Here is a 15584-nt window from a genome sequence, read left to right as displayed (position 1 = left end):
TGAACTGCTATTTGCACATTTTTACTGTAAATTTCTAAGTTAAAATCTGTAAATTTTTGTAGTAATCTGTAAATCTGTAATTCTTACTGTCATTTAATGGTCGAGCATTGCACAGCAATAAGCATTTCACCTCATGTCATACTGTGTATGGTTTGTGTGTGTGACAAATAAAATTTGAATTTGAATTTAAAGTATGAGAGGAAAGAATATGTTTATTGCTTTTCATCTTTTATTAGTGAATAGCAGAAATGTGAAACTCTAATATACCATTCATGGCTGAAAATCATGAAAGGAAAGTGTGTGAGAGAGACAGAGATAGTCTTATTTGTAGTAAATCAGGTGCCTTCTTTCTGAATTTTCACTTAGTGGTGCAGTAACGGTTGGACAGCGGTGGCTGTGCTATGCAGATAGGAGCTAATCTCTTTGAGGGAGACGAAAATGAAACAATTTCAAGCCGTAAGCTTTTTTCCCCGTAGACATTTCATAACTGGACAGCTCTCAAAAGCAAGGTGAGAAAAGTGGAAACTGGAAAAGTCAAAGATTATGCCATAAAACTGGGTGTATTAAAATATGAAGGCTAAGATTCAGAGGAATTAAAGTGACATACACCGGCTACAGACGAGCTGTCCATGGTATAATCCTGCCCAGTGTGTACATCAACATTTAAAAAAATCAATGGCAAAGCTGTAAGCCAACATCCAAGCCAAATTTCTGTGTTTTTTTAATTAAAGAGGTGTAGAACTGTGCTTTAGATAAATGTTCTTCATGGGTTGTAGTTGTAGGAACGCTGGACCACATAGTCTGTAAAAGAAGGAATCCAATCTTTGGTGAGAGTCCAAATGTATGTGAACCAGGGGTAGAAAAGCTCTGGCTGTCTCGTAGCTCCCGTGATGATGATGTTCAGGGCGGCCTCTGTGGCGGGGTAGGCTGGCATGTTAACCTTTCCCCTAGGACACAAAAAATTCTTGCAATTAACTCATGTAAACAGCACAAATGATTTGACTGCAAATCTTTTTATGCATACTAACTTGACTTTGCTCATAGCTGTTTCGGTGTCAATGAGCCCCAGTGTGCACACAGAGATGGACACATTGCTCTTCTTCATAGCCAACTCATGACGAAGAGACCCAAAGAACCCATTCAAGGCACTTTTTGTTGAGACGTATGGAGCTGTTAAGGGACTGGGCATTTTACCTGTGAAGCATCAACAGCTGTTAGGAATTTTCTGGAGTTTTCAAACTTAACATGTCTCGACTTTCCTCTGCTAATCGATTCTTGGAGCTGCTTTTGGTTGCTCCATTATGTGGTTCGATAACCAAGGAGTCACCACAGCGGGTCGCTCCGCATGCTTGACTAGGCAGCTTTTTCTTTCTTTACACTGGATCCCCTCAGGGAATGTGTCAGGAAAACTGGATGGTCCACTACAGGACATTAGGCAAAAACACATATGATGGGTAAGGTGATAAATATCACTAATGTGGCTAAATTAATTAAAACTTGAAATTTTGATTTTCTCCGAATTATTGCATGGTCTTTACTTTACGATGTAAAGTGGCTTAAGGTGACTGTTTTTGTGCTTTGGTTGAACTATAAAAACAAACCTACCTGCAAGTGAGGAAACAATCACCAGCGATCCTTTATTTTTCTCAAGGGAGGGCAAAGCTTTCCAGGCCATCTGAATATAGCTGAAGAAATTGATCTTTGTACACAAACAAACATTCATGACTGAGGGCATTCCTTTCATTTTATGTTTCTGATAGAGCATCAAAACGCTCCGTTACCTTCATCAGCCACTTGGCATGTTCTACGTCTCCATCCCACATGGCGACACGGGTCGAGCCGATGTGATTGAGAACCAGGTAATCCAAACCTCCCAGCTTCTTCAAGGCAAAATCTACCACTCGATCAAGGTCAGACTCATTGGACATGTCTGCTGCTATATAAAAAGCCTCCTGGGCTCCCAAACTCAGACACTTTTCTACTACCTGTTAGTCACAATCAATAAGAATGGCATGAGTCATATAGCTAAAACTGCTACTCCAAAGAACTAAAGAATATCCTCATGTACCTCATACTGCCTTCTGAGCTGCTTGATTTCTAAAATATCATCCCTGACATGACTTACATAAACACTAGAACTAAATGACAGCATCTTAGTAGATTTTGAGTAGTTTGTATTGACTGACCTTCTGCAGTGTGTCCTTGCTTCTTGCTGTAATAACAATCTTGGCTCCAAAGCGGGCATAATGATATGCCATTTGTTCGCCGATGCCTTTACTGGACCCAGTCACCAATACCTTGGCACCTCTGAGAGATTCTGTGGCAAAGATTAAATATACTATACTAATGGCATGTCATTATACTAATACACAAACATGGTAAAGGTGTAAGTGAAGCATTTAATAGGAATAATGCAGATGTGTTCAACGACCTGGAAACAATCCTTGCTGTTAATTGTCACTTTATAAATAAAATATAATACAAGCCAAAACTGTGTCCTCATATGCTCTTGGTGTTATGGTCTGTTTTGACTTTTTGCAACCATCCAAATAAAAAGATTGCACTTTGTTATTTTTGCCCGCCCAAGTATTGCATTTGGAACCCCTACACCACACAACCTGAAACTTTCAGGTTGAAGGACATTTGGAAAAGTTTCGGCCTTGACAGTAATGTATGAGGTGGTTAAAAAGTCATATACTGTGCTTAATCAATAATCTGCCTTTTCAGGGACTTCTCTTTGTCCAAGAAACACTGTTTTGTTTTTGAAGTGATTCTGAGATCTTATCTTATCTTTTAATGTCATTGACATCCAGTTTTTTAAGTGTTCACCCCTCATGCTTGATAATAGTTAAAGTCTTGTTTCCACACATTAACAAAAAGGAGAAATATACAGAACTGAAGTTTGGGAATATCAGATATCAGTATATCTGCAAATGTCTACAGATGGAAACAAATTAAATGCTATTGTCCATTTGTGAAACATGCTTATTTAAAATGCCAGAGTGATATACAAGGTGTGGTAGGTCGTAAACCGGCTGGATGCAAAGCGTTGTAATTGTTGAATGGAGCACATGTCATGTGCAAGGGCATAACCAACAGTTCATTGACACAAATCAGATTAATTCAAATTCATTGCCTGTAAAAATCGAGGTGCAAATCTCATAAACACATATTCTATTCATATAGAAAACAGAAAACATATCAAATGTTTAAAGTGAGAGAACATACTATTTAAATAACATTGATCTTGCAGGGCGAGTGAGGAATTATTATTATTATTTTGATATATATATTGGGTGGCTGTAGCTCAGGTGGTAGAGCAGGTCATCTACTGATCGGAAGGTTGGTGGTTCGATTCCCGGCTTCCCCTAGTCTGCATGCCAAATATCCTTGGGCAAGATACTAACCCGAAATTGCTCTCCGATGCATTCATCGGAGTATGAATGTGTGTGAATGTCAGTTGTGCTTGTGCGAATGGGTGTGAATGGGTGAATGCACAAGTTGTGTAAAGCGCTTTGAGTGCTCAGAAGAGTGGAAAAGCGCTATATAAGAACTAGTCCATTTACCATATATAAATATAACCGTTACAATCAAACAGAATCAGAATGCAATGCTGCAGAGACACCTGATCTCTTGCATGTAGAAACTTTTCCATACTCCTGGAATCTTTTGATGACGTTATATAATGTCAGTGATAGGATATTTCAAGTTTTTGCTATTTTACGTTTTCCTCCAGCTTTTTCTTTTTGTACCACTTACTCTTCTAGTCTTTCGTTGCCCCTGCCCCAACATTTTTGAGACATGTGGCTTCCATCAAGTTCAAGATGAGCTAATATTATTCTTAAAATGGTGAATTTTCCCGGCTTTTGTAAGTTCTCCATGTTCTATTGTGAATAAAATACGGGTTTTGAGAGTTGCAAATCATTCCACTCAGATTTCATTTGCACTTTAAAGTCATTAAATTGCTTACTGTTTTCATAAAATATCCTAAAAACAATAAACCTTTACTATCCTTGTTAAAGAGATATGTTTGGTCCATGCAAATCAGAAAATTATGTTATATGAGTTTATTTATTATGTGTAATGACTTTACATGTTTCATTCGGATGAGCTTAAGTTTCACAGTCCTGACTGTATGGCAAACATTTGATACGGAAAATGCAAACTATAATATCTGGGAGTAGGTGACGAGGAGAATACAGGAATATATAATTCACAAATTCATTCACTTGGCTTGCTTTTGCTGTGTGTTTGGATCATTACTCATCTGTAATGGGAACTTCTGTGCCATCAGTTTTGCAGCATTTAACTGAATCTGACAAGTGGTAGCAGAATTCCTCCTGCTATTTCTATCAGCAGTCTTAGATTCATGTTATTTCCTGTGAACCATTTGAATGCAAGTTCAACAGTTGAACGTCACTTCAGACCTGTTATCTGCTTAATTGATGCACACGTCAACGTACAGATGTTTATTAGAGATTACTTTTAAGCCTCAATCAAAATCAAAAGCAAGGTCATGAGTTAAAAGATAACTACTTCAGTTTTGGAAGGCACTGCACGTTTTTATTGTCCGCACAACTGTTTCAATCAGTCAAACATTAACTACAGAGTGCAATGATCTTTTACCTCGTATGAATCTTTTAACTTTAACGTCTAACCTAAGTAAATGTCATATGCAGACTCCTTTAAAATGCTTTCATACACTGTTTTCACGCCATTCATTCCATAAACAACACCCCAGCCTGTTGCAACCTGTAGCTCTAATAGCACCGTCTTTTATCAGCAGAACTGCTCTTTAGGTCATTGAACCAAAGTTTACAGATAAATATAGATTAATACTTGCACTCAGTAACAATAAACATAATCGTACTTTACCTGCATCAAAATTGCTGGTCCATCTGATGGCCAGGAAAGCAACAAATATCCAACTTAAAATAATCTTTATGAAAGCTTCCATTTTTAACAGCTGGCTGCTAGTTGTTTTGAAGTGTTGGGCTTTAGACAGTTCACGTTTGAGGACACAAACTGCCTTTTATGCAACCGCATCCCATTCACACTCCTCCTGTCACTCTGTAAGGAGGCGTGTTTTCAAAAGTGGTGAACTTCAATAAGGCCCGCCCTCAAATGCAAAGAGAAAGTGCTTTTTTATCAACACATTTCCTTACAGTAGCTTTAACTTTTTATTTAATAAACTGCACAGTGTTTGATTTAATTAGCAATAAATAAATCCAAAAAGATAAGACATCAAATGCCAGTTTTAGTCTGTCATGTTTAGCATCTACATGGATGTTAAAAAAAAATCACCCACAATAATTATTTATCTGAGCTGAGCACTAAATCAGACAAAAAGCCTGAGAAATCAGACAGAAACTCTGTGTACAGCCCAGTTGGATGATAGATGATAACAAATGAGACTGGTTTTTGAGTTTTCCAGTTGGGGTGGACAAGGCTAAGCATCTGGCTTTCAAATGAATTCAAACTCAGTCTTGGTCTTTGATTTTGGTTTAATAATCTAGTGTGGAAAATTGCTGCCACACTGCACCCTCGGCCTGAGCTTCGAGGATTCTGACAATTAGTGTTGATTCATTTAAACTAACATAATCATCCTGCTGTAAACAGGTTTCTGTCAGGCAGAGTAAATCAATTTGTTGATCAATTATTAGTTAACATACTAACAGGGACTCAGAAGGAATGAGAACTAGCTTTACAGGTATACATAGTTACTCAACAGTCACCACAGATATGATGAGTCCCAGGGACGTCACTAGGTTTTAAGGACAGGGGGGGCTTAGCCCCCAAGAGATGCACACGATATGAACGAACGTAGTGAATGAGCACAAAATTTCACAAACAGAAAACAAGACTGAGAAATTGTTTTCCTACTTTTTTGGACAGATTAAACATCCTAGGCCACCAATAGATCTATTGTTTTATTTCAGTCTGTTTTATAATACAGTACAACAAGAAAACAGAAGAAATGTGTTTGCTGCATCAATAACAAGAAAAAAACTGAAAATAAAAAAATACATCATTTTTATGGCTGCAATCACCAGTTACTTGGTGGGTGGAAGCATCAAAGAATGACGTCTATTTAAGTGACGTCTATTTAAGTGCTATTTATGACACTATGTTTGCACTGAAGCACCGCAGCAATTTCCTAATGTTGTAAACCTGCTCAACATTTGGCAATAAACCCCTTTCTGATTCTGATTCTGATTCTGATTAAGAGTGGCAAATCGGTCAATCACTCTGTTGTGACTCAGATGCTTTTTCATGTCTTTTTCAATAGACATGACTGCAAGACCGTGAAGTCTTTTCTGACCCATTGTTTGACGCAGCCAGGAGTGCAGCCGACGCAGTGCAGCCGACGCAGTGCAGCCGACGCAGTGCACTAAAGGACCTTTCGCACGAGCAGCTGCTGACAGGCACTGTTAGGGCAACTTGGATGGTTGCCTTCAGAGAGGGAAACATGTCTGAATCGAGGAGGTTGTACACAGACAACATATTTTTGGGTGGACATCCAGCCTCTGTTTTCCGGGTAAGAAAGTTTCTGGCCACCAGAACCTCCTCTTTTTTCAGGTCAAGTCTATAGTGCTTTGCAAGTTCATTCAAGTGTGGTTCACTCAAGAAGTTCTCAGATTTAGGACTGCATGCCTGGATGCCTTTTAGCAGCCCTGCGTCTACACTGCAAAATCTTTGATCAAGCTCGCCAACCATCCGATCCACACAAGGGAAAAGTAACTCTCTTTTCAATGTGTCTGAGTTGTTCAATTCAGTGCGTGAACCCACAGTTGCCTCCAGGACAAAATCCTCCATTTTCCTCTGCTTGTGCCTTGTCTTGGCACCTGGTTCAGGGATACTGTGGGTGTTACACAGGGCCTTGGTTTTCTCATACAGCTCTGTAGCAAATGCATCTGAGTGTTTGCCCTTAAGTGTCTCACACACAGCTTGTTTGCAGATAAAAGCTTCTGCCAGGTCTAAAGTCTCTTTCTGCAGGAATTTGTGGAGTCCTTCGGTTACAGACAGAAACATCAGTAGTGCATAGACTGCTGAGAACTTGTAGAGCTTTGCTCTGAGACCAACAGCTATGGGGGATCCAATTGCAAAAAACAATTGAATAAATAAAATAAATAAATAAATAAATAAACACCAAATTATTTAGGGGGGCTTAAGAATATTTTAGGGAGGCTTAAGCACCCCTAAAATAGGCCTAACGACGCCACTGATGAGTCCTCCATACTGTCACTAGATGGTGCTGAGGTCTCAATATTAAAGCAGCTCTAACCCTCATATTCTCCTCAAATATTACTATCATAGGCAATGGTTCACATACAATTGTGAACCAACATCAGTGAAATAGTCAGAACATGGAAATGTTCTTGTCCAGCAGTCAAGTGTTTTGTCTGCATTACTGTACACATGATGTGCAGAGAGTGTGTGCATGCTCCTTGCAGATATATCTCTTGCATTGTGCACAGGTCTTCCTAATCTTTGAATCACTCCTGGTGGGACAAACCTGGCACCTGCCTGTGGTTTGTACCACTGGAAAATTTGGGCTGAGACTTTTCTTTCTGTTACTTTGCTTTCTGTTAAGTCTCCTTTTCTTTGGTTTTGCATTTCTAATTATTTCTCCCGAGTCCACATGCTGGCTTTCTTTATGAGCTTGGCTCTCTGCTTCAGGAGAGCTGTGGTCACTTTACTCATAAGGAGGAATCTCCATAAAGGTATCAGTCTCCTGCTTCAGTCCAACCTGCTCGCCCTCATGACTTCTACAAAGTTCCTCCTGTTACTCTTTAATCTGTGGAGGCTCTGGGCCATCCTGGTCCAGACTGGAGTTCCTCTCCTGCTGGTCTGTGAGAACCTTCTCCTCGTAAACATGCTGCTGTTAGAGGTCTGAAAAGACAAATACAGAATAAAATGGCAGAAAACAAACATTTGAGGAATATATACTGTTCTGAACCATTAGCAGGTGGCTCACATTTACCAGTGAAATTTAACGTGCACATATGTGACCAATTATTTGGGCGCTGATGCAGATGATGGTTTAGTCATAAACCATCATCTGCCAGTACTGACATCATTACTCCAGTGCAGTCACCTTCTTGCCTGCCTTCTGTGAGCTAATCAGCCTTTTAAATCTCAGTGCTCTTTTGACTTTCTGCCTTTTACACTCTCATTGTGCAACCACTGAACCTAGCCATGTGGGAAGGCACAAGCCCATTACTGCCACCTAATGGACTGGAGTGTGGAGAGAAGAATTGCAGGGGGAAAAAATCAAAAACTATATTCTTTCCATCAATTTTATAATTTGAAGATACTGATATAACAGATTGCAAATTTTCTGTGTTTCCTTCCTTGTGCTGGTAAGCTACGGTGAAACTTTAGTTTTGGTCAATTTCTTTCAACCAGTCTCTGGATCTTTTGAATATGAATATTTTACATTAAAGTTGATCTATAAGTCTTGTACTACTATTCCTTGTGATATTCTTTTTGATTTTTCCTTTCAACTTGTGCTGCAGACTTGGATCAACAGACCACATAACAAGTATCATTAATCATTATTTTAAATAATATGGTTTATTTGAAGAGTTTCAGTCAGGTTTCAGAGCTTCAAATAGTTTTCTTCCTATTCAAAAGGGAGTTTTTCCTTCCCACTGTCACCAAGTGCTTTGTCAAAGGGGGTCATATGATTGTTTTATGTATTATTGTAGGGTCTACCTTACAATATAAAGTGCCTTATTGACTGTTGTTGTGATTTGGCGCAGTATAAATGACCTAGGTTTCGTTGTGCCTGTGGCTGTCAGTCAAAGCAGACAATTGCAATAGTAGGCTAACCTTTTTGTAGCTCCATAATTAAACACTAATAGTGGCATTGGGGTTAGCACATACAAGAAAAAATCTAAATTTAAAGTTATTAGGTCTTCATACCTTCAAGGTGCAGAACAAATATTTCACTGGCAAAAAAAACATTTTTTTCCATTTGCTTTTATGTGCATTATCATACCTCACGTTATTTCATTCTTGACTTTGTTTGCTTTGGGCTTCTCTATTGTGTCACCCAAGTAGCTTCCTGACTGCTCTTCTCCACTAAGCTGTACTGACCTGGAATATGCTAAACTGCATTTTATGGTAAAAAGATATTTCTGTCAGACTATGGATGACTTATGTGGTCTGTTATTATGATCTACCTTTCCTTCCTTTCATTAACCACAATTAACACCAACAAACATGTCAGGAGGAAGCTGGTTTATTTTTTTGTGTTCATTATCAGCAGCAACAGCAGCAACACGAAACGTATTCATTTATTTCATAACCAAATCTCATGTGAGGTATTGTGTCTGTGTGTGGGAGGGCTGAATGGAGGGGTGAGGTTGTCTTATCAGTAGTAAATCAGACTTTTTTCTTCTGAGTTTTCAAGTACTAGTGCAATAATGTTTGGACAGCAGTGGCTGTACTATTGACACAGACACTAATGTCTAAAATGTTAAAATAGTAGCCTAAAAAGTAAAATCCCAAGTCCTGAGCTTTTCTATCTGTATACATTTTATTACTGGACTGTTCTCAAAGAAATGATGAGAAAAGTGGAAACTGAAATGTCAGAAATGTTCCCGCAAAACTGGGTGCATCAAAATGTCAAAGAGCTAGGCCAAAATCCAAATTAAATGTTGATATTTATAATTAGGAACATGTATAATTGTGCTTCAGTTGTGCTGAATAAATGCTCTTCATGGGATGTAGTTGTAGGAGTTCTGGGTCATATAATCTGTGAGAGAAGGAAACCAGTCTTTGGTGATAACCATAAAGTATGTGAACCAAGGGTAGAAAAGCTCTGGCTGCCTTGTAGATCCCGTAATGATGATGTTCAATGCAGCATCTGTGGCGGGGTAGGCTGGTACAACAGTGACGCCCCTAGGATAGAGAAAATTCTTACACTTAATTCAAAAATATCTCAAAATACACAATGTCAAATATTTCTGCATACATATATTTGACTAACCGGACTTTCTCCATAGCTGAGTCGGTATCAATGAGACCGAGTGTGCAGACAGAGATGGACACGTTGCTCTTCTTCATAGCCAGCTCATGACGAAGAGACCCAAAGAACCCGTTCAAGGCAAATTTGGTTGAGGAATATGGCGCCACGAAAGGAGAAGTTATTTTACCTGTGAAGCATCAACAACTGTTAGAGTAGGAGAAGCGTCTTCAGTAGCTTTCTTGGAGCTTTCAAACACTGTCAGAACTGGTTACGACGGGGAGTCAAAGTCCATTTTAAACGCATTAGAGAACTGCTCTTTTGCTCAAGCCTGTGTTTAATATTGCTCTTGTAATCGTCTGTTATTGTATATGATTCACAAATTTCTATTCATTTGTCTGTACTGAATGTCAGTTGTTTGGTGTAACTTCTGTTTCCCCTTTGGCCATTTCAAATCTCTGAGCTCTGGAAGTCCAACTTTTCATCTTTTGGTCTAGTTTAGCTGTTCTCAAACTGTGTTAAGGGGCTCTGCTGAGGGGCCCAGCGCCACTGCAGAAGGGAAGGTGGGCAGGTAATGAGCAGGAAAAAATAACCAACTTGATGCAGGTAAAATACTTTTCTTAGAGTTTGCTGATTCTAATATACTGACCTTTAGTTCACTTTTCAACTTTGGTCACTTTTATTCTAACAAAGCTTCTTTCAACTGCTCCCTGAATCACAAACCACAATGGATGGTTTTGGAAACTGTACTTCTTAAAGTACTTTTATTGCACCATGTTCATTCACTCATGAGCTGCTGTAACATGAATCAAATGGCTGAATTGCCACCTCAACATCCAGTCAAGTTCTGTAGAGTCTTGCTAATGACCTACTAATTTTATTCAGGTGTGTTGCAGCAGGGACACATTTAAAAGTTTCAGGACAACAGCCCTCGAGGACTGGAGTTTGACAACTGTGCTCTAGGGGAATACCCAGGCATTCCCATGGTACCCAATAGATCTAATTTCTCCTGTCATACTTGTGTGTGCCCTGAGGCCTCCTGCCAGTCTGACATGCCAGGAGAGGTCTACTTAAGAGTTCTACTTAAAGCACATTGTAAATGACTGAGGTCCTCACCCTATCTCTAAGAGTGAGCCCAGACACCCTGTGAAGGATACTTTTTTCAGCCACTTGTATCTGCAAATCTTATTCTTTTGGTCACTACCGCCAGCCCATATAAATAAACGAGCATAACAAGGTAGACTGACCAGGAAATCGACAGCTTTGCTTCTGCGGTCAGCTTTGTGGTCACTTTCATGCTTCATATTCCTCAACTTCCTACCAAAACTTAGGCTCCTTCCCCATTAAAGATGTCCCCATGTCCCTTACAGCAAAAAAGCCAACAACTAGACTATCAGTACTTGTGACTTTGACTGGCGCCCAATCCAGAAAACACTTTCCCTCTACAGATTCTCCTGCAGATAGTTGACCCATGGTACAATAGACCTTTTGGGCTTGTTTTAGTTGAGCTCCACAAGAATTTATGGCCCAGCCACCTGGTGCACACAATCAAGCTCCAGAGTGGCTTATTAACTCTTGTCATCATAATACATTAAGTTAATCTTAATTACTGTATTACTGTACTTATTTATCAGTTGCAGTAGAAAGTGCCTTTAAAAAATGTCAGTTTAATTGTATCTGGTGGGTGAAAGTATTAGGAGGTATATATGTGTACACACAATTTGTATTTGATAGTTTGTCATCATCTGCATAAAAAAGTATAAAGTATAAAAATGCTGAAGAAAAATAAACCTACCTAAGAGCGATGAGACAACAACCAGCGATCCTTTATTTTGCTCAAGGGAGGGCAAAGCTTTCCAGGCCATCTGAATATAGCTGAAGAAATTGACCTTCACAAAGAAACATTCATGAATCAGCATAGTCTCTCCGTTTCCTGTTTTGAATGACCATCAAAATACTCAGTTACCTTCATCAGCCATTTGGTGTGATCCACATCTCCCTTCCACATGCTGAAGGGGCTAGGCCCAATGTGATTGAGGACCAGGTAATCCAAACCTCCCAGCTTCTCCAGAGCATAATCCACCACTTTGTCAGGGTCAGCCTCATTCGCCATGTCTGCTGCTATATAAAAAGCTTTCTGGGCTCCTAAACTCAGACATTTTTCTACTACCTAAAGGCCAAAATTATTAAAAATGCACATGGTTAGTTAATTGAGAGAACTACAGAATGTGTCTATTCATAACTGTCACAAACCAACACAAGTAAATGGCAATTTATGAGCAGAATTTCAACAGTTTATTACGTAAACTGACCTGCTGTAAGACTTTCTCCCTCCTTGCTGTGATAACAATTTTGGCTCCAAAGCGGGCATAATGATACGCCATTTGTTCACCAATACCTGTACTGGCCCCAGTCACCAGTACCCTAGCCCCTTTGAGAGAATCTGAAACAAAGGTTTACCGTATTCAACACGGAATGGAATTGTTTTAATACATGAAAGGTTAATAGAAACAACAAAAATATGTTATTTCTATTAGTCAACAATAAATAGAGTAAATGACCACAGTAACTATGGCATACATTATTAATGTGTCTATGCATGCAGAAAAAGTTTTTAAGTGAACTTGATGACAATGAAATAGTTTCCCATATGGAAAAGATATATATAAATCTTATAAAGTTTGTATCTGTCTTGTGTGAAACTTGTATGAAAAGCATACAAGAGTGAAAACAGATATAAGATCCCTTGAAGAATTATATAATGAAACTTGTATGTTTTGGATACTTACTAAAACAATATATGAAAGTAATGAGAAAGTGGCCACTTTCATGAGTAAATCATATAAGTTTTTACTATTTCTTTTCCATATGGGTTAGTTTATCTAGAATCATTCTTTAGGCAGATATAAACCCTAAAAAGATAAGATAAGCTTAGCCCTCCATATATTGCTTCAGGTCAAAGGGCATTTGAAACTTTTCCATCTTGAGAAATTGCAAAATGCATACTCTTCATTTGGACTAGTAAAATGCTTGGATATTGGATATTTATTTATTTCACCAGAATTTCCATGCTGTATTTTGTTTTTGAAGGTCCCATATCACTTGTTTGTTGCTTTAATTCTTTGCCTGGTGCTATAAAGATTTAAATATCCTGCAGGTTTGAAAATTTTCACTCCCCATGCTGGAGAATGGAGCCATATGTCAGTACCGTTTTCCCCTCAAAGGTTTAGCTAAATGTGCTATCAACTGCATGTTCTCTCTCTCTTATTCCACTTCTTATTCCCATTAAGGGTTAGGGTTCATGAAGCAGACATTCAAACTGCATTTTATTACTAACCAAAGCAAACACAAGGCATCTGAAACAAATCGTCCTGCGCTGTCGTACATTTGTGAAATATAGGCATTTAAGCTTTAAAAAAATGTGGTATTTTATAAGGTTACAGTGTTGCAGAGTAGAGCACATGGGATATGCAAGTATACATAACACTAGTTCACTGACATGGACCGCATAATTTCATTGCTTGCGGAAAATTGACTCTACAGTGTGTTCTCAAAATGTGAATAAATGCTGCATTCTCTCTTTGGTAAGGCCTTGGTCACATGCGGAGAGCAGATTATTATCAATTACTCGCTCACTTTGTACTGTTTCTAATACATTTCTTGAACAAATCATTAAATTGTTACTATTACCTTTCCAAATTGGCAGTAATACACACCCACACCATAAAACTGCCTTTTATTTGTTAATAATGTGGCATGTATTCTATTATTTCTATAATTCTAATATGAATTGTTGGTTTAATTTTTTCAGATTTTATGTATAATTTTTTTTTAAATAGCAAAGTCTGACCTGGCATTTTTACTCAGAATGCTGATATCTATAGATATCTGCTGTTGTTTTTGTTGTTTTCCGGGCCTTCTGTACATTATTTTTTTTCAAGAATGTAACTGGTAATTTAAACATTCCTGTGGTTTCTGGTTTTATAGCTCATGTTTTTTGCTTTTTCAGCCTTTGATTCCATCACTAATTCTTTGAAACCCATATTGAACATGCAAATTGATTTCTTGGACTCAACTTCAGATCTTTTATCTCCTTAATCTGGCTATACCTGACCATAAAGCCTCAAATTATTGGCCCGGGTGCTTTTGAGCTTCAAAAATCAAATCAAAGTTGACTGCACATGTATTAGATATCTATTAAAAACAGACTTCATATGTATAACAAACAAGAAAAAAAAACAAGAAAATCCGTCATGATTTAATTCATAATAATTAGGAAAAAAAATGACGTAAAATATTGTAATTATGACTATAATAGTGAGGTGTTACGAGATACTAAGTTATAACTGTGACATAACCGAGTAGGCTAGCTAGGACTCCTTCACGTGAGTCTTACCTTTTTCATGTGAAATCTTCATTTTTAAGTTAATTAAATCCGTAAGCGTGACTCTATTTAGCTGTTTTCAACTTATACATTGCAAATCCATACCACGCATATGTATGGACCACTGTAGGTCCAACACCACCTAACACATTATTGTCTGCTGGACAAACCTGCATGCCTGCTGCAAGTTTGCAACTAAAAACAAACAAGTACTTTCTCACAATGACAAAGAACAGAGTTTACCAGCATCAAATCTGGGTGAAGTCCATTTGGCAGCCAGGAAAGCAACACATATACTAGCTAAAAGAATTTTTGTGACAGCGCCCATTATGGCAGTTTGGTAGCAACTGATCGGAAGTTTCTGCCAACTTTCTAGTGATGGGTCGTTCGCGAACGAAATGGCTCTTAGAGCCGGCTCTTTGACGTGAACGACGCGAGCCGGCTCCTTATCGCGAGCCGTCACGTGGGTTTTTGTTTTTTTTCTTTCTCTCAGCCTCTCTCTCGCACTTTTTTCCGCTTCACTCTGCACGCGAGCCTTGTGCTTTACGCTGGGCAGAGGGGGGAGGGGCGGTAGTTACACTCAGTAGCACAGGAACAGAGCCAGAGAGAGAGAAAGAGAGGCAGGGACAACAACATTAGAAAGGTATAGTAATCATCCACAACTATTTTCAGTTGCAGATGATAAAGGATTGAGAAAGTTTATTCATGCAGGTCCATATGACAGAGAATATGCATGTTCTTTTAGTTTTCATATTATAATTTATATTTAATTGTGTTGTGGTTTGCAGTGTTTTGTGTTCTTTTCACTTTAAATTTGTGAAAGGAAAAAGCTGAAAATTTAAATAGTTAAAACTTGAAATGTGAATAGTTGAGTTTTGTATTATATGATTTATTTATTACATTTTATGTGGAGTGAATAAATAAAAGTATATTTACGGTGGCCCCTAGAGACAAAGCACATACAAACTTCAAATCACGTACGAACTCTGAAGCATGTACAAACTCCAAAACACGTAAAAACACGTACAAACTCCAAAACACGTAAAAACTCCAAAACACGTACAAACTCCGAAGCACGTAAAAACTCAGAAGCATATAAAAACTCAGAAGCACATAAAAACTCAAAACACGTACAAAAGACAACAGAAGTGCTCCAGGATGCTGGGTACAGTGTTGAGCCTTTGTTATCTTGTGGCTACACAAGCCAGCAAGTACCAACGACCGGAT

General features: G+C 38.5%; 2 protein-coding genes across 2 annotated transcripts; both read right to left on the bottom strand.

Moving 5' to 3' along the window:
• Positions 1-752: 752 nt before the first annotated feature.
• LOC308393621 (hydroxysteroid 11-beta-dehydrogenase 1-like protein) lies at positions 753-4989 on the bottom strand. The gene is made up of 6 exons (XM_080877543.1): positions 4876-4989; positions 2187-2317; positions 1782-1985; positions 1606-1699; positions 1029-1194; positions 753-947 (listed from the first exon to the last, which is right to left on the bottom strand). Exons 1-6 carry the CDS (start codon positions 4955-4957, stop codon positions 764-766), a joined length of 861 nt encoding a protein of 286 aa, XP_080733669.1. The 5' UTR covers positions 4958-4989; the 3' UTR covers positions 753-763.
• Positions 4990-5511: 522 nt separating this feature from the next.
• hsd11b1la (hydroxysteroid (11-beta) dehydrogenase 1-like a) lies at positions 5512-14708 on the bottom strand. Its single transcript, XM_080877542.1, has 6 exons — positions 14601-14708; positions 12286-12416; positions 11940-12143; positions 11769-11862; positions 9998-10163; positions 5512-9909 (listed from the first exon to the last, which is right to left on the bottom strand). The coding sequence occupies exons 1-6, from the start codon at positions 14683-14685 to the stop codon at positions 9726-9728; spliced, it is 864 nt and encodes a 287-aa protein (XP_080733668.1). The 5' UTR covers positions 14686-14708; the 3' UTR covers positions 5512-9725.
• Positions 14709-15584: the final 876 nt, after the last annotated feature.

The sequence above is a fragment of the Rhamphochromis sp. 'chilingali' genome (genome assembly GCF_963969265.1).
Source record: "Rhamphochromis sp. 'chilingali' genome assembly, chromosome: 3".
NCBI lineage: Eukaryota > Metazoa > Chordata > Actinopteri > Cichliformes > Cichlidae > Rhamphochromis > Rhamphochromis sp. 'chilingali'.
Note: the sequence above shows the minus strand (reverse complement) of the source record. Positions and strands in the feature narration are given on the sequence as shown.

Bases quoted from the DNA above. Each gene is read 5' to 3' on its own strand.
- hsd11b1la (XM_080877542.1), bottom strand. From the start codon at position 14,685: ATGGGCGCTGTCACAAAAATTCTTTTAGCTAGTATATGTGTTGCTTTC. The intron at 12,417-14,600 runs GTAAACTCTGTT...CCTTTGTTTCAG, and splicing joins TTCACCCAGATTTGATGCTG to ATTCTCTCAAAGGGGCTAGG. The intron at 12,144-12,285 runs GTCAGTTTACGT...TTTGGCCTTTAG, and splicing joins GGGAGAAAGTCTTACAGCAG to GTAGTAGAAAAATGTCTGAG.
- LOC308393621 (XM_080877543.1), bottom strand. From the start codon at position 4,957: ATGGAAGCTTTCATAAAGATTATTTTAAGTTGGATATTTGTTGCTTTC. The intron at 2,318-4,875 runs GTAAAGTACGAT...TCTTTGCCACAG, and splicing joins GACCAGCAATTTTGATGCAG to AATCTCTCAGAGGTGCCAAG. The intron at 948-1,028 runs GTTAGTATGCAT...TTTGTGTCCTAG, and splicing joins ACAGCTATGAGCAAAGTCAA to GGGAAAGGTTAACATGCCAG.